A 19,681-nucleotide genomic window follows, 5' to 3' on the forward strand; every position below is an offset into this window, starting at 1 on the left:
TAACCTGGAACAAAGATCCAACCTTCCCAGAGTATTAAAGAATGTTTAATTTGGGGCTGGTTTAGCACAGTGGGCTAAACAGCTGGCTTGCAATGCAGAACAGGGCCAGCAGCACGGGTTCAATTCCCATACCGACCTCCCTGAACAGGTGCCGGAATGTGGCGACTAAGGGCTTTTCACGGTAACTTTATTGAAGCCTACTTGTGACAATAAGCGAATATTATTATTATTATTATTAACCACTCAATTTGTGGGGTTGGTTCTGAATGTTCTTTCCCCTGCAACTTCAAATACAAAAATTAATTGTTCAGAGAGTAAATTCAGCTGACCAGGAATGCTGATGCCAACTGGTTTTGATAACAAGCAAGAATAACAAGTCAAAAGTTTTAGTTACTGCGTTTCCCAGAACAAATGATTGCTCAACTATCAAACCTCAATCCACCCTCACATTCAGGTGACGTGAGTTAGTGTAATAATTGCAAAGTCCCTCTTAGTATAGACCAACTGAATGCTGAATTCTAAATTTCAACATGAAACTTTGCACTCATAATTAAAAAATTAATGGAAAGATCCATTCAGCCTTCTCACTTCCTGTCTGATTGGTCCTGTTGCTTGTGCCACCTGTTTCTTAATTACAGCTTGTGAATATCTGCTGCAGACAAAACATACCCTGTAGATTTTACAGCCGATCACGTTTTAGTTGAAGTATATGCTGCTTCAGGCGCCCTACACAACAACGATTGCACAAGCTGTTTCCCCACACCGCACCACCCTCACCGACCCCAAACTGTTCAGCAGCTCTCGTACAGCAACGCCCCCCCCTCACAGCTTAACAGCTCTCGTACAGCAACGCCCCCCCCTCACAGCTAAACAGCTCTCGTACAGCAACGCCCCCCCTCACAGTTTAGCAGCTCTCGTACAGCAACGCCCCCCCCTCACAGTTTAGCAGCTCTCGTACAGCAACGCCCCCCCCCTCACAGCTAAACAGCTCTCGTACAGCAACGCCCCCCCCTCACAGTTTAGCAGCTCTCGTACAGCAACGCCCCCCCCTCACAGCTAAACAGCTCTCGTACAGCAACGCTCCCCCCTCACAGTTTAGCAGCTCTTTTACAGCAATGCCCCCTCACCATTTAGCAGCTCTCGTACTGCAACACCCCCCCTCAGTTTAGCAGCTCTCGTACTGCAACACCCCCCCCTCACAGTTTAGTAGCTCTCGTACTGCAACACCCCCCCCTCACAATTTAGCAGCTCTCTTACAGCAACACCCCACCCTCTCACAGTTTAGCTGCTCTCGTACAGCAATGCCCCCCTCACCGTTTAGCAGCTCTCGTACAGCAACACCCCCCCCTCACAGTTTAGCAGCTCTCGTACAGCAATGCCCCCCTCACCGTTTAGCAGCTCTCGTACAGCAACACCCCCCCTCACAGTTTAGCAGCTCTCGTACAGCAATGCCCCCCTCACCGTTTAGCAGCTCTCGTACAGCAATGCCCCCCTCACCGTTTAGCAGCTCTCGTACAGCAATGCCCCCCCTCACCGTTTAGCAGCTCTCGTACAGCAATGCCCCCCTCACCGTTTAGCAGCTGTCGTACAGCAACACCCCCCCCTCACAGCTTAGCAGCTCTCGTACAGCAATGCCCCCCTCACCGTTTAGCAGCTGTCGTACAGCAACACCCCCCCCTCACAGCTTAGCAGCTCTCGTACAGCAATGCCCCCCTCACCGTTTAGCAGCTCTCGTACAGCAACACCCCCCCTCACAGTTTAGCAGCTCTCGTACAGCAATGCCCCCCTCACCGTTTAGCAGCTCTCGTACAGCAATGCCCCCCTCACCGTTTAGCAGCTCTCGTACAGCAATGCCCCCCTCACCGTTTAGCAGCTCTCATACAGCAATGCCCCCTCACCGTTTAGCAGCTCTCGTACAGCAATGCCCCCCTCACCGTTTAGCAGCTCTCGTACAGCAATGCCCCCCGCACCGTTTAGCAGCTGTCGTACAGCAACACCCCCCCTCACCGTTTAGCAGCTCTCGTACAGCAATGCCCCCCTCACCGTTTAGCAGCTCTCGTACAGCAATGCCCCCCTCACCGTTTAGCAGCTGTCGTACAGCAACACCCCCCCCCTCACAGTTTAGCAGCTCTCGTACAGCAATGCCCCCCTCCCCATTTAGCAGCTCTTGTACAGCAACCACCCCCCCCTTCACTTCAGTAGCACTCGTACAATTAAAAGTCGTGCCCCCTCCCCCCCAACCACCTTCAGCAACACCCGGCAACAGAATATCACTCGTTGTGGGGGGGGGGGGGGGGTGTGTGTGTGTGTGTGTGTGTGTGTGTGGGGGGGGGGGGGTGTGTAGGGAAGGGGGGGGGTCACACAAAGTCTGCGCTGTTAGACTGAGGCCTCAACTGGGAAAAGCTTGGGGAATACTGTGGTGATGCAATTTTTAAAAACTCGGTAAAATTTCAAAAAGAATAAAAGTTTATAATCTTTATTTCAATTCAAAATAAAGCTGATCTGGAAACATTAGTAATGACCTCAGTTTAACGTCATACTTTCTGTGATCACAGAGAGAAAATTTGGAGAGTGGGTGTGAACTGTTCAGTGAGTTGTAGGGAGGAGGTTTCAGGTACACAGCTTGCACAATCATTACTGTGCAGAACACGAGAAGCCGCTAAATACTTGCAATAACCTTAACTAAAATTTGATATATCATAAAATCTACATTGTAAACTGGACTTGTGCATAATTAACTAGTTATAGTTCTCTTTATAACTCTCTATGCTGTTCAGCAACATAAAATCCTGGAAGTACCATTTCAGCATGGACAGGACATTTGATATACATGACTGCAAATTACGCACACAACCAGATTTTATGATAGTCACCACATTAGGGTTTTAGTTATAGTCAGAAAATATCAGTGTGATACGTAGTCATCAAGGGTTTGCCTCCTCTGCAAAGATATTATGGCTCACTGAACTTTCTTTTTTAAAAAAAACCGTGTTATGCATATCTATCCATTTAAAATGGTTTGCACAAGATTTGGCTGTTGCAAGAGGTTTTAATTGCACCTCTGTATCCCCAAAGTCTGACGTGGAGATGCAACCGGTGGACTGGGGTGGGCACAAGAGGTTGCAAGCTTCTTGCATAGCTTAATATCCAAGATGTGCGTTTGTGCTGGTTAGGTATTGTGATGAATGTAGGAATTTCAGATATATTTTGTATTATATGTAGCTGGTACAGCGATGGTTAAAAGTCTGGGTTAGGGTGTGTATCTGACCGCTGATTAAAGGTTTAACGGTTTTTAAAGGTTTGAAAGGCAGCTAGACCGGTGACAGTAAGAAGTCTCACTACACCACGTTAAAGTCCAAAAGTAAAGTCACTTCACCTGATTGTGATTTCAAATAAACCTGTTGGGACTTTAACCTGGTGTTGAGAGACTTCTTATTGTGCCCACCCCAGTCCACCGGCTGCATTGCCACATCAGACTTTGGGGATACAGAGGTGCAATTAAAACATCGTAAAAGATCATAATTCATTCCATCCATGGATATTGTTTGCCCAATGGCAAATGGAATTTTGCTTATAGAAAGAAGGTTCACTGCGGAGGAGATAATTAGAGATGCTGGGCGGGATTCTCCGTTTCTGTTGACACCAATGCAGAATTCGTGGACTTTCAAGACAGAAAAACTGGTGCCACACCTGGACTGATTCTGGTACTATTAAGGGGCTGGCACCGCGTGGAACACAATCGATTCCAATGAAAAATGCTACGGGATTCGCCAAGTCCGCGATTGACACTCGGGAGACAGACAAGCTGCAGCCACATATACACATTACACTCCCCACACACACTTATCCCAGCCAACAACATGGCACTGGTTGTGCTGGAGCGCGCCCATACAGCTGATGGGTCGGCCGGGGCGAGAGGTCACCTATGAGGGTGCCCTGGGGGGACACCTACAGGACAGGTAGTCTCACTTTAATGTGCAGATTTAGGACTATCTATGGCCTCGGCCGCATGATTCCCACTTCGGCCCCTTATCTAATGCGGGTAGCGTTTTATTGTCATGTGTTTCTTGCTGCTGTGAGGGCCTGGAAATATGCAGCTAAACACGCTTGCTATGGGATTGTTCCCTTTTCATTGAATCACACCCAAAATGTTTCATTTTATTGTTAAGCATTGTTTATTTGGTAATTGCAAGCTATTTTCTTGTATGGTGTTAAAGTGAGTTTAACACTTTGTTAGTAATAAAGTTTGTTTTAATCTACAATATCCAAATTTGTGCATGGAATCACTCCTGGAACGAAGTATCCCTTCCTCACACTCTTACAAATTAAATCAAGTATAGAGGTTTCTGACTGGGCCTTGCAGCTTTTCGCATTGAGTTTAGGATTGAGTTTCATAGCAGTCATTGCTGCCTTGGAGCTCGCAACCTCAGTGGGTAGCCCCACGTTGCTGAAGCAATATGTTTGAAAACATAATACAGGTAAACACTTGCCTCCTTTGTGTCTTAAGGCTTTCAGTAACAATCAGACCGTTGACATATTGAGCAGCAACCCAAGGTCAAAAAGCTTCTGGACTTGTCGCTAAGATTGAAACTATTTAATCATCTGCCCCTGCTCTCTTTTTCATCAGCCCACTGGGCCAAACGTCCTCATAAGCTGCCCGTTGCACTGAACTTACAGCTTTCTCGAATTTCTCTCCAATTTTCCGACATGCCCTCTCCCAAACCCATCTCGAGCACGGGACCCACAATGCCTGCTCTTTTGACCCTATTTTCATTCAACTGCTGACCACCAAGTTTTCCTTCCTGGTCGCCATGTTGGCCGATATTGTCAGCGGCTCCTCTTTATTCAGGTGTTGTCCCTCTCTCCTGAAGCCATTGTTTTTGGTCCCTGCTCCAGACATTCTCCAACTATAGACTCCATACATCTCCCTCACAACAGTCTGAGATAAAACCAGTCTGTTCGCAACCTTGGTGTCTCACTTGAGCAATGATGAGCAACCAACCTCATAACGGTGAAGCTATCCAAATGAAAAGGCAAATTATTATCCAAATCAAGAAAAATTTCAGAGTGCTTCGGTGCAGACAAATCTGGGTGTCCTCGTGCATGAATCTCATTAAACTAGTATGCAGGTACAGCAGTTAATAAGAACGGCAAATGGAATTTTTGCCTTCATAGCTAGAGTATTAAAGAAGAGAACATAGAACATAGAACAGTACAGCACAGAACAGGCCCTTCGGCCCTCAATGTTGTGCCGAGCCATGATCACCCTACTCAAACCCACGTATCCACCCTATACCCGTAACCCAACAACCCCCCCTTAACCTTACTTTTATTAGGACACTAAGTTTTGCTAAAACTGCACAAGGCACTGGTGAGACCGCACCTGGAGTACACTGTACAGTTTCAGTCCCCTTATTTTAGGAGGGATGTAGTTGCCTTAGAAGCAGCTCACAGGAAGTTCACTAGATTGATTCCAGAGATGAGGGTTTTGTCTTCAGAGATATTGAACCGTTTGGGCCCAACGCTCTCAAATTTAGAAGAGTGAGAGAAGAGCTAATTGAGGTATGCAAGATGATAAATGGTATTGACAAAGTAGACACTGGAGCGTATTCTTCAGCTTGTGGGGCAATCTAGAATAAGGGGCCATAGTCTCAAAATAAGGGGTAGCAGGTTTAAAACACAGATGAGGAGAAATTACTTCTCTCAAAGAGTCATGAACCTGTGGAATTCACTACCACAGAGTGCAGTGGATGCCAGGACCTTATGAGTAAATTTGAGAAGATAGGCAGAGTTTTAGTTATTAATGAGTTGAAGAAGGACGGCACGTGGCGCAGTCGTTAGCACTGGGACTGTGGCACTGAGGACCCGGGTTCGAATCCCGGCCCTGGGTCACTATCCATGTGGAGTTTGCACATTCTCCCCATGCCTGCATGGGTTTCACCCCCACAACCCAAAGATGTGCAGGTTAGGTGGGTTGGCCATGCTAAATTACCCCTTACTTGGAAAAAAAAAATTGGGTACTCCAAAATTTTGAAGAAAAAAAATTAATGAGTTGAACGGTTATGGAGAAGGGGCAGGAAAGTGAAGTGTTATTATTTATCACTTTCTTTTCAGAAATAGAGCAACTTAATGAAATTATGAACTTGTCAGATAGTGACATTATATTTATGTTGCAGTCTGGTGTCTTTGCAAGTTTTCAATCATTTATGAAGACAAAGCATCTTACCTGTAAATGTAGTGTGCTCAAATGGATCTGTGCAAGGTTAATTAATCCACTTGATGGATAAAGGAGATGCAAAGAGCAGAGAATCAGCTGAAGTTTTGAAACCATAATGCACATTAATGTACTGTTTTGCATGACAAGGAGTTAAGAGTTAAATTGAGTATAACATTTGTGCAAAAGGAGAAAGAGATTCAATGACGGAATCACCACTACTAATGTTCTGCAAATGCACCTCTGGATGAAGTTACACCAATGATAGTTGAATAACAAGCTAGTGAGAGGGTTGGAAAATCTGAAATGGAACCACAAGCTGCTCAGATTTTCAGAATATGGCTGCATAAGCCATTGTAGTAGGGGCGCTCTGAAGTGAAAAATCTCAATGGGAAATTGCCTAAAAGTGCATTTGGTGCATTGCTTTCAAGGTGCTCTGGCAGAAACACAAGAGACACTTATGAACATAAAATAAGTCAAGTCAAGTAGCAAAAGGGTTTGAAGGGGGTACAATATGAAAAAAGGCAAAAATAAAGGGAATTTGAATTCATTGGGGAATAATGTGTTTTATTTTATTCTCCGGATGTGGCCATCAATCAGGCATTTTCACTGCCCAGACTTATTTGCCCCAAGAGCTTCTTGAACAGGGCAGCACAGTAGCTCAGTGATTAACACTGTTGCTTCACAGCGACACGGACCCAGGTTCAATTCCTACCATGGGTTGCTGTCTGTATTGAGTTTGCACTTTCTCCCTGTGTTGCGTGGGTTTCCTCCCACGGTCCAAAGATATGGGGTTTGGTGGACTGGTCATGCTAAATTGCCATGTAGTGCCCAAAGGTTCGGTGGGGTTGCTGGGTTATGGGGATAGGGTGGAGGTACGGGCTTGGGTAGGGTGCTCTTTCAGGGGCCGGTGTAGACTCAATGGGCCGAATGACCTCCTTCTGCACTGTAATTTCTATGATAATCATTGTATTGTACTCCCATGAGGATTTTTGGTCAGCAATTTCCCTGCTGACAAAGAAGAAGCAGTATTGTGCCTCCAAGTAAAGATGGTGTGAGATTCAGAAGGGAACTTGTGAGTTGATGCTGTTTCCAGGATAAAGCTGTTCTTGTTCTTCTGGTCATGAACGAGAGAGAAGCAGCCAAAGCAACCAAGTCAAATTGTTGCAGTCCATCCTGTAGATGTACACACTACAGTCACAGAACGTTTGTAATGGACAGCTAGATATGAAGCCAGTGGCACGCTCAACGATAAAGCATGACTGTGATGAACTTCTTGAGCATTGCTACACCTATGCAAGCCAGTGGTGAATATTCAAGCACATCCTGACTAAAATAATATGTTTTGCAGATAGGATAAATATAAATGAATAGATAAAATAGATGAACAGATTAAAAAACAGAGGTACATAGAAGGCTTGCAGTGCCCAAAATGGAAGTTATCCAGTCCAAGTTATCCAGGATTCATCTTAGATTGCAGAAAAGTAAAAGTGGAAAACGTGGAGGCTCTTGCTCATCGTTCAATCCTCCTGGAATACCGAATCATGTGGCTATCAAATGTATCAGTGTCAAAGTCAGCACAGGAGTCAGGTCAGAGGTCTGAAAGGTTGCAAAAGTTACATCATTACTCAAAAAGAGGAGTGCATAGTAAACACTCTAGCGAGAGTCCAGTCAGCTGAGGTAACAACTAGAGATCATGATCCTGGACAAATTGTTCCTTAGACCAGTGATTTTCAAAGTGGGGGTCGTAACCCGTGGATGGGATGCTGGATGGTCACCCAAATTTAAAAAAAAATTTTTTTTAAACATAAATTTAGAGTACCCAATTCATTTTTTCATAATTAAGCGGCAATTTAGCGTGGCCAATCCACCTACCCTGCACATCGTTTTGGGTTATGGGATCGAAACCCACGCAAACACGGGGAGAATGTGCAAACTCCACATGGACAGTGACCCAGAGCCGGGATCGAACCTGGGACCTTGGCGCCATAAGGCAGCAATGCTAGCCACTGCGTCACAGTGCTGCCCTGGGTGGTCACCAAAATGATGCCCAAATATTGCCTGACCATGTTCTCTCGAGGTAAATTCTCACTGCATTAGTGTATGACCACACAAGGCTGATGCGAAGCCCTGGACTTCCTTGCCTCTCTGGGCCAGGGTGTAGTTGGGCTGCTTGTAGTCAGAGACCTGTAAAATGCTCTTTGGGTGGCATATCCTTCTACTGTGTTCAGCGCCAGGAGTGGTATTATTTCTTGAGTTCAGTGTGTCTGCACAATGGACAGAATGGTAGCACAGTGGTTAGCACTGTTGCTTCACAGCACCAGAATCCCAGGTTCGATTCCCAACTTGGATCACTGTCTGTGCAGAGTCTGCACAGTCTCCCTGTGTCTGTGTGGGTTTCCTCCCACAAGTCCCGAAAGACATGCTTGTTAGGTGAATTGGACATTCTGAATTCTCCCTCGGTGTACCTGAACAGGCGCCGGAGTGTGGCGACTAGGTCAGTGATATTCAAATTCTTTTTTTGGAGCGACCCACGTTTACAGAATGGCTGACTGTCGCGAGCCACGCCACATTCACAAAATTTCTCCATAATTACCACTTCATTGTTGCCACTTCTGTATTATTGAATGCCAATTTTTAAAAATTGAGCAGCTGTTTCACCTTAAACGACAGCTCAACCCCGACACCATGTTAAAGGGTGTAACTCAGGATTATTTGATTGTTTTATTTCTCCACACCCATTGTTGGCATTTGGAAAATTGTGTGCAAGCGCTGGAAAGATTAACTGGCTCAATATTGCAGTTTTAACAACGTCATGTTCACGCATTCAAAACCTAACACGACCTTGGATAGGAAATTAAACTCAAAACTTCCAAGTTCAGAAACAGGAGCCCTAACTGTTGAACAAAAAACATGGTCAGATAGAATGTCTTTGGGCGCCAATCAGTACCGTTTCCCAGGTAATTATGCAACAGACTGAAAGCATGCTAAAAAAAACAGCTCAGCTGACCAATATGCAAAACTTGCAGACACATTCCATTCCACACACCTGCAACATTTTACCGGCTCCTGTATACATGTGTAGTTTAGTAGGCAGCAAATGCCATCTTTGGCCCACAGTTCAAACCCCGATAAAGGTAGCAGTCCTTGCTGTAGAGAAACCAATTCAGCTGGTGGAGTCAATGTAGCCACAAGGCAGAATTGGCAACAATGAGTGTGACTTTATAAAAGTAATTATGGAGAATCTTTTTTCAATGTGGCGTGGGTCGCGATAATCGGCGATTCTGTAAACGTGGATCGCTCGAAAAAAAGGTTGAAAAACACTGGCTTAGACAACAAGGGTTCAACAATTACAGCCAACGTGTATCTGTCAACGGCAATTAGTGCCTGACAAACCCGATTTGGGTTATACAGAACAATGAAATAACAAAATGATGATGCAGGTACTTCATGTTGTGTTGTATATGGGATTTGAAATGGTATTTGATAAAATGACACATGACAGACTTTTTAGCAACTGAAGACCATCAGACCAAAGGACCAGTGGCAGCAGGGATTCAAAATCGGCTAAGAGACAAGAGCAGAGACGTGTGGTTATTTTTCCAGACTGGATGCAAGTATACAGTGGTGCTGTCTAGGTGTTCGTATTAGGACCACGGCTCTTTGTGATATATATTACCGCACCAGGTTAAAGTCCAACAGGTTTATTTGGAATCACACGCTTTCGGAGTGTAGCTCCTTCATCAGGCGACTCACCGATGAAGGAACTACACTCCGAAAGCGCGTGATTCCAAATATATATTACTGACATGGATTAAGATATGCAGGGTACAATTACAGTATGCAGATGTCATGAAACTTGGAAATGGACTAAAGATGAAGAGGCAAGCAACAGACCGTAAGAGGGTACATAAAATATAATGCAGAAATGTTACATGATGCATTTTATGAAGAGGAGGAAGTGGAGCAATACAAATTAAACGGCATCAATTTTAAAGGTGAGACAACAAATTGATAAAGAGGTTTAAAAAAAATGAAATTGTTGGCTTTATAACTAAAGGCAGGGAGTATAAAAGGAAGCAGACTATGCAAAACCTTTAGAAATCAGTGGTCAAGTCTAAGCTGCAGTATTGTGTCCTTGGCCTCACACTCTGTTGAATGCTGCTGCGATGTCACATTCAGGAACTTGCACATTTGTATTGCGGCCATGGAAAGAATACACAGGATACCACGCCTCAATGAACACTTAGGGCGGCACAGTTGTTAGCACTGCTGCATCACAGCGCCAGGGACCTCCGGGTGCTCCGGTTTCCTCCCACAGTCCAAAGATGTGCAGGTTAGGTGAATTGGACATTCTTAATTCTCCTTCAGTGTACCTGAACAGGCGCTGGAGTGTGGCAACTAGGGGATTTTCACAATAACTTCATTTTAGTGTTAATGTAAGCCTACTTGTGACACTAATAAAGATTATTATTAAAATAGCTCCTTGGTGTCCAAAGATGTGCAGGTTAGGTGGAGGTGCAGGGATAGAGCAGGGGAGTGGGCCTGGATGGGGTTCTCTTTCAGAGGATAGGTGTAGGCTCAATGGGCCGAATGGCCTTCTGCACTGTAGCGATTCTATGAATTAAGCAAATGTGTATATCAGAGAAGTTTGACTTTGCAGATTCCTGGAACCCTTGTTGAGGCGGTGAGATAGAAGAATCAATACAGGAAGATCAATATACAACCAGACTGGATGTCAAGTGTATCATATCAAAATATGTAGCGAGATGACTGATTCTATTCCAAGGTTTTGGACAGAGTAAGTGCATGGACCAAAAAAAAGATAGATTTTGTGTGCTTAAGTGGTACAGTTATGTCCAGAATTGGGAATGCAGTGCAATTTGAATGAAAAAATTCAGAACATTGGTGTATCAAGCAAGAAGTAGAGCAACTCAAGAAAATTCACGGAGGTGACTCAGAATTGAATCAATATTCATCAGGAAAAAAGCTGGAACACGATCCAGATCTCCAAAACACAGGGAATTGATTTTTAAAAAATAAATTTAGAGTACCCAATTAATTTTATCCGATTAAAGGTCAATTTAGCCTGGCCAATCCAGCTACCCTGCACATCTTTGGGTTGTGGGGGTGAAACCTACAAACACGGGGAGAATGTGCAAACCTCACACGGACAGTGACCCAGGGCCGTGTTCGAACCTGGGACCTCGGAGCCATGAGGCAGCAGTGCTAACCACTGTGCCACCGTGCTGCCCAAAACACGGGGAATTGATAACTGCAGATTCACGCAAGTTAACTTTGACAGAATTAACCTGCAGAAGAATTAAGAGAAGGAATTAGTTTCATTTTCTCCCCAATCTGCTTCACCACCCACACCCAAATAGGTATCCTTTAAAAGCAATTAATAATGCTGGGTGAACGTACATCTTTAAAGAAAATGCGTTCAGCTAAGAATTGAACTGAAAATTACAAGAATAAATATAGATAGAGATGGTCAAATAATGTGCAAAATAACTGTATGGAATTATAGGGGATTATGGAAGTAACACACACAAAAAAGAATCAGTGAATGGTGAATCATCAGGATAGGGATCAGAGAAATATTGTGAATACAAGTCAATTTACGACCCATTTTTGGGAATTGAAGGAGAAAGAGTAAATCATTGTAAAATCTGTTTTCAGGTGATTAAAAGAACTGCAGGATCTATGATTGGGAAAGGTGGACAAGCAACGGGCTCAGCTTGATGAATTGTATATTCTTATTTCATGCTTTTAAATTTTCAATTGCAACACCTTCACCAAGTGCGCGAGAGAACCTTTCAAAAATCAGAACTACGTTAATTCTATATTTATGGCAATCCATGGGTGAATACAAATTAATCTTACACTGGGATTGAGAGCACTGGGGGTGAGAGCATCTGAAGTCTAAAAGGCCTGAAAATCTTTTGCGACCAGGAATTGTGTAATTACAGCATGGTTTATCATGTTGTGAAATGAAAATGCCTCCAGGCCACTGAAAATGAGTGGAAACATCAGTTTTCCCCTTGCTTAACTTCAATTACAGTCAAGGCTGTGGGCCAATGCATTTCCATCAGTGACCTCAGCATTTCAGCATTCAATGCAGTTAGCGCAATGTAATACAGGATGAAATCCATACGAGCGATCTCGGAACATGATCTTACTGGATTACATACCTGCGGAGCATAGGACCAAGGCAACGCTTTCCAACTATTTTCCAAATTGACCTCATTTTAAACTTACCACCACCTTCTCAAGGGCAATTAGAGAAGGGCAACAAGAGCTGGCCTTGCCAGTGATGCGTACATCCCTTGAACAAATATATAAAAACTGTGACTCCAGAGGACAGCAAAAAGAGGACAGCAAAAACAGAACTGCAATACATCAGCATTGCAACATACAGTAAATAATTGTGCATGCTAAATCAACAAATAATACATATTAATATGAAAATCTGTGTTTTTGGACTACTTTGTAAATATTTTATGTACCCATGCAGCTTTCAGCCAATATCTCCACATTCCATGGTGTCAGAAGACTTTGCAAAGCCCTTCTCCACGAATTCAGAAATTGTAATCCCCCTCACTCACTCAGCAACCCCATTTCCCAAATCACCTCTCCTTCACTCACTCACACCTTCCCTCCCCATTCAGCCAACCACTCTGCTCCCGACATTCCCTACCCTCCGCACTCTGGCACCAACATGCCCACCCATCCCACTCACTCCACCATTCATGCCCTCCCTCTCCTCTTACGTTCTTCCCCCTGACTCGCCCAATCTCTCATCCACGTCTCCTTCTCCAACCACCCCTGCATAGATTTCTCCACCGCGCTCAGGCTCAGCTCCTTGTCGCTGCGACTGCCCCTACTAGTGGGCATCTGCCACTCCTCCTTGGCCACTGACACCTGAATCTCACTGCCGGGGAAGGGCGAGCCACTTCCCTGGGTGATAGGAGCTCAGGGTCCGGGGGATTAGAACCCAGCGGGTCACTACCATCACTGGATGCTTGGGGTGCACCAGGGTCCATAATAGACCGAGCTAGATGTGGCGCAAAGAGGCCACTGCTGTCAGAGGACAGGTTGCAGCTGAGCCTAGGCCATCTGGAGTCTCACTCCTTCCCTCCTTGGACCGGAAAGTGGAGGGGGAGGGGAAAGAGGAGATGAGACAACCTTGGATTGGGCATGGCCAAATGCAGGTTGCACATGGGAGCAGCAGCTACTGGGGACAGTGCCTCTGCATCTCCCCATCACAGAAAACAACTCAAAAAATTAGAACAGAACTGATGTCAGATTAGGGAGAAAGGGGAGCGATGCTTCCCCCGGTACATGCAGTTGAACAAAATATGAAAAAAGGGCTAAATTCCGACAGTCCGTACTCCATCAAATGATGGAAATTTCTTATCCCTGTTGCATGTACATAGTTTATAATGTGCTGTAAATGCCAAAGTTCCTGAACGCAGTCACATTAATTTTTGACTAAATGCATAGAAATAGATAGTGATTGTAATTGTCCTTTCAGTGGGCAGACAGTTTCATAGTGTTAGAACACAACTCCTCAACACACCTGCAGAATAAATGAGCAACTGAAGGCCAACAAAAGTAAATTTGCAAACCTTCCACCACAAAACAGTAATTCAAACCCATCTGGGAATTTTACCTGAGACCAAGTATAATTATGAGGTTAAGGTTAAGATACCTTGACAGGCGTAGGAGGAATATTAGATGGCACTGTAAGATGTCTTTGGGGTACCAGAAGTCCTCCAGGATGGCCCATATTACTTAGTTCCTTCCTCGTCACTTCTTCTGTGACCTCTGAAGCAGCCGTGCTCATATGGTGGGCAAGAGAAGCCTGAATCCTGCTTTCTGCATTAAACTGTTTCTGTTGCATAGCTTCTTCTTGCTGCTGATGCAGTTGACTTTGCTGGTACAAATGCCTATAGTGTGGCGGCTCTTGGTAGAAATACTGAGATGGTGCAGCCATCTGAATGTGCTGAGAAGGGTGGGATTGTTCCTGGGAGTACTGATGTGGCTGCTGCATGGCCTTGTGGTTTTGGTCTCGGTGGTAAGGTGGCGGCGGCTGCATCTGCTGCTGCATAGGTTGCTGCAACTGACACAAAATCTGCTGCGACTGATAGAACTGAACTGAATGCATGGGACACTGCTGTTGCTGCTGCTGCACTGAAGTGTGTTGTTGCGACGGGTGCTGCTGACGTACAAAATATTGCTGCTGCGGTAGTTGCTGAATCTGCTGAGACAACATCTGTTGAGCCTGCAGTTGCTGAACATGCGACGGCGGGTGCTGCAACACTGACTGCTGTTGTGGTAGTTGGGCCAGCTGTTGGTACTCATAATACAACTGTTGTTGTTGTTGTTGCTGCTGCTGCTGGATGGCTTGTAACTGTTGCTTCGACTGCGCAAGCGGAAACGCACAATGCATTTGCGGTGTTAAGGAATGTTGGAATCTCTGCACCGGCTGTGCAGCAGCTGGTTGCTCAGCTGGAGGCTTTTGGGACAGCAGTTGCCGAAGTGTGCTGTCACGTACATTCTCAACCATGGCAGCCTGGTTTGGCTGGCTTGATGCTACGTTGTTTGCCTGCTGAATTCGGAGGTTCTGGTTTGCAAAAACCTGCGTGAAGGAGTCCAACTTGTGCAAGACATCACTCGTCAATTTGTCATTTGCTGAGGAGTATACGTAAGAGTATCCGTCTGGAGCATCAGTCTGAGCAGTGGAAGTCCACATCATAGAGGGATTGTTAAGGTCATTCTGCATTTGAACATGATTGCCAGCATTGGAATGAGGCCAATTGGTTGGCCGAGATGGCTCTATCATAAGGCTTTTGGTAACAATTGGCATAGCTCCTGCTACTGCAGCTTCCCTTGAATGTGGAGGAAAATGAGGGGACGGTGGAGAAGTCTGAGATGCATCCATGCCACTGGATCCATAGCTGTGATTCATATTTCCACTCATGTTGGTCAGGGGGCTGGACTGCGGCTGTTGTGAATAGTACAGATTTTCCGTGTTGCTCACAGCATGATTTGACTTATACAGCGGTTGGTCTCCCATCATTTGTTCTTAAGGCAATTCAATGTTTAAACAACAAAGTGATTGCCAGGCCTCCAACAAGGCATTAAAAAATAACAAAAATAAGTTTGGAATCCCCAAGTTCCCTGAGAATGTTTTTTTTAAGCCACAGTAGATTTAATACAATTTTTCTTTTATTTCAAGTTGGCAATTCTGGATCTCGTCCTCAAGTCAAGTTGAAACCAGATTGTTGTATCACATCTTGATTAAAATGTTTACGGCACATCCCTACGCAGTCCGTGAGAAGTAAAACATCAATATACCTGTGATGAAAACGAGACAGAGGGTCAGTACGTGATCTGGAGATTACTTGATAACATTTTTCTGTTCATCAAGGCAAAGACTGTTAGTACTGGGGAGTGTAACTAGACATATTTCAGATACCCAAGCCTGGTATAGTACAGCTAGATGCAGAGTAAAGTTCTCTCTATTCTGCTCCAATAGTGTGCCTCAGCTCCAGCCTTCTGACAGTATCTGTACAGCACTAGTGAGACGTGTTTACAGTGTCCAACGCCAGCCATTCTCCGATGACCATGAGGTACACTGCTAACAAGTCAGTTTTCTGATATCAGCCCCTGCTTAATATCAATTTGACTATAACTTGCAAAATCACTTCATACAGGCCCTTATAAACAGCATACAGTGGGCACTTTTACATTTTGTTACTTGGTGACAAATTTGAACCCAAGTCCTAGAGGTGAAAGACCAGTGCTTAGCCAACTGACTAATTTAGAGTTTACTTGCAAAGGGCATTTTAAAAATCTAGTCGACAACCTGTGTACAAATTGACGACCGCATTTCAGCCTCAGCCAGGCAAACGTTCAAGAACCGAGTATTGTTGAGACCATCATAGACTCCCAGAGTACATCTTTTTTTTAAAAACAATCACGCATTTAAAATCATTTTCACTGTTGCCGTGGGTAATTAATAGCCTGGGTCTGTGGTAGATATAGTGATCAGGCGATCAACATGCCGTTGGGACTTGTTCCCACATATGCGTAGTTTAACTCTGAAATCAGGAAGTTACTGTCGGAGTGCCATTGCTCCCCCAAACACCACCACACTGATCCCTTACCAAGCGACTAGATATTCAAATAATTGCAAATCTGGAGTACAAACATGATAAGGTACCCACTAAATCAGCCAGAAAAAGTTACAGCTTGCCCATTCATCTGTTGATAAGCCTCCCTTGACTAAATATTAACTCTTGCCAATATGGACTCTCTCCTCTAAATGTTATATTATTGTTGGCGATATAAAAACTATAGTTTTTCTTTGTCTCATCGCTGTCTTTTAATCTCATCTTTCTTTCCTTCTCTTTTCAATCTTATTGGTTAAGGAATTATCTGTTAGCAGGTACACCGGGGGGTTGGGGGGGAAGAGAGAGAGAGAGAGAAGGAAGAGAGAGAGAGAGAGAGAGAGAAGGAACAGAGAGAGAAAGAGAGAGATCCGGTCACCACACAGTCCACTTTTGATTATCCGCAATTTAGCATCCAGACCCATAGCAAATCTGCCCCCACCCCTCAAACAGCCAGAACCATTCATTTGCCACGGACCACAAGATCCGGGCAAATGTCACAGCTTTTGGCTCCCTATTGCTGAAATACAATATTGTAACTGTGAAAGGTGGGGTCATGAGTCAAGAGTTTGTGACATCACCGGAATATAGACCAAGGTTTTGGGCCGGTCAGTTACCTTCTCTCCCTCAGCAAACAACTGCTACATATTTCTCTTGGGTAGGCTGGTTTGCATAAGCTACAAGTCTGACAATGAGAAACAGCCCATTAAGCACATCAGAGTATGTCGACAATCTATTGTGCTGGCATAGTTGAAACGTTCTGTTTCTCAGTGTTTGTTAGTCTCGCCGGCTATAGCGAGTTCCATTAGTTACACACCTCTGAAAAGATTCAGCATTCCCACAATAAAATATAATAGCAAGCTCAACTTGCTAGTCTCCTTGTTTTAAGGAATTTAAACGGTCAGTTACACGGTTACATTTCAACTTCCTCAACATCCTTAAAGATTCAACAAATGCATTTCTGTAACTTAAAACTAATGAATGTTGCTTTTGTTCAAATGAAACAGTGAAGCAGGAAGGAAAGAAAAATTGCATACGATAGAATCCTTTCCTTCCTACTCAGGTATTCAAAATAATTTTTCCAGTGCATTAGACTGCATTATTCTCACTAGTGCAAAGAAATCTTATAAAATACATCATTGAATGTTACCATGCAAATTACTTACTATAACTGGAGTGTCCTGCATGCCCCACTCTGCTGGCAAAGAAGATGAAAACAAGATGGGTGTCCTTTAGCACTGTGAGGACGCTGCTTGGCATTTAGCTCACATTTAAGAGCTATCATTGCCTGCAATAAAATTCAAAGAGAGTATTTACTTTCCTCGTCTACCATTAAGTCGCACACGTTTGAGTTCCAGTTCCGCTAAACAAATAAATGCCATCTCAGTTGCCACTGAAGGTGCGCAGACAATAAATAATATGCAAATCATTTAAATTCTCAATTGCAGTATTTCAAAACATGTACAGTAGTAGAAATTTAAAAATTCAATGACAATAACAGGAAGAAAAAGTATGCATTAAGTGTAGCTTTACACCATACCAAAATGCTTCCTTTGAACAATTTCTTTCCTGTACAACTCATTTGCATTTATACGTGGACAATGCAGTCAGAGAAAAACATATTAGATAGATAATAATACCAACTCCAAGGGGGAAAAAAATCACAAACTTTCCCATCTCCTTCAGCATATATTCTCTCAATAATATCTCGTAATATCTAGTAACATTTTATCTACAGTTGTAAATTTGGGTTCGTTCAATTGTTCAGTTCATCAAAATCACAGTCACAGTGATCGAAGCTTCATTTTACGCCCAACATTTGGGGTGACTGTATGAACTCAAGTTTAGTGTGTGCATGCGCGCACGAAAGTACCCACACAAGTACAAACTAAGGAGAGAACTCCTTTCCAACAACCATTTAAATTACCATTACATTTTTATCTTGAAAGAGACATGCACTAAACAAGAATTTGTTTCACATTACACACAATATTACAGTAATCACAAAAACCTATCCAGTCACAGGAAGATTGTTGCTAAGCTGGCAAACTTAAAAAGACAAACTGAACATAAAAATTGGACAGGGTTTGTCAATTTTAACAAGTGTGAACTCTAAGTTAAGAGCTATAAACCAAAAACAGAAATAAACCCGTATCAGTCAAATGAATTTGCATGTTCGTATATCACAGTCCAGTGTGCAGACAGTTCCACGTCTGGATGTCAGAGAAACAAATGGCGGTTTGCACATGCATTGGTCTCTCACCTGGATGCCTTCACTGGTTGGAAGTTTCCTCCTCGGTCTTCAGCTTCATTCCCACATCCACAAACATTCTTCCATAAATAGCTTTGCAGCAGTTTCACACTAACGGCCAAATATCTGCAATTCGGAGAAAATTTCTGTCAACACACCACCATTTCTTCAAGTTGTCAGAAGGTTTATCAGAATGTGACGAGGAAAAGTTACTTCTAAGCAAGGAAGCTCCACTAAGAGATTTTTCCCTGCCCACAAAGTTAATAGCATAATATTCTTTCATTTCTGATTAAAAGCCCAAGTATTCAAATCCATTCATTCCTGTTCTAATTAAGTCACAGGTACCAAATTTAAAAAGTACTGCTTGCTGTTACACAATATGTTGAGTTGTAGTTTATAATGATCACCTATTGATACAAAATATTGTAACTGCCATAAGTTACAAATGTTTCGAATGTTGAGTGATGGCATTGTTAATTACATGCTGCTGTTTCTATGATTTGAATGTAGTGCACCCCCACAAATATCAAATCCTAATAGCAGCCAGTGTGTGGAGCTCAAAAACCGAAAACTCATCCTCAAACTCTGGCCTTATCAACAGGCTCCAGGCATTATACTTCATTTCATACTCAAAATAATTTCCAGAGAGGAAGATATTTAATCACTGACCACGAACCTCAAATTTACAAGCATTTAAAATACCCTTGGTTATTTTTTTTCACCTGTCTAGTCTATTTGCAGCCACTAGATTTCAGGGCTGACCTGGCTTGCCCCTCCAATAAGTTTTCTATTTCCCTGCCCTTCATCCTGATTCACACTCCAGCCCTTGAACTGTCCCCACTCTAATATTATGAATACTGTCTACGTTCGGCGTGAATGAGGAAGTCGGAGATGAGGAATCAAGATACTCTGGGTCAGAGGGTTGGGGATATGAGAGGAAGATGGAGTGAGGTGCTCCGGAGGGTGAATGCCTCAACTTTGTGTGTGAGGTTGGGGCTGATACAGTTGAAGGTGTTGCATAAGGTGCACCTCACAAGG

General features: G+C 43.8%; 1 protein-coding gene across 9 annotated transcripts in view; it reads right to left on the reverse strand.

Annotated features, from left to right (window-relative positions):
• Positions 1-19,681, reverse strand: part of LOC119973889 (transcriptional-regulating factor 1) — a 274,278-nt gene that overhangs the window by 79,380 nt on the left and 175,217 nt on the right. For all 9 annotated transcript variants that reach the window (XM_038812482.1, XM_038812474.1, XM_038812510.1 and 6 more), the window contains exons 3-5: positions 18,656-18,769; positions 17,559-17,680; positions 13,929-15,577 (exon numbers count right to left, since the gene is read on the reverse strand). In XM_038812482.1, coding sequence (XP_038668410.1) covers positions 13,929-15,299 — 1,371 coding nt within the window. In that variant the 5' untranslated portion in view covers positions 15,300-15,577; positions 17,559-17,680; positions 18,656-18,769. The remainder of the gene's footprint in view (positions 1-13,928; positions 15,578-17,558; positions 17,681-18,655; positions 18,770-19,681) is intronic.

Source organism: Scyliorhinus canicula, chromosome 1 (assembly GCF_902713615.1).
Source record: "Scyliorhinus canicula chromosome 1, sScyCan1.1, whole genome shotgun sequence".
Classification (NCBI taxonomy): domain Eukaryota; kingdom Metazoa; phylum Chordata; class Chondrichthyes; order Carcharhiniformes; family Scyliorhinidae; genus Scyliorhinus; species Scyliorhinus canicula.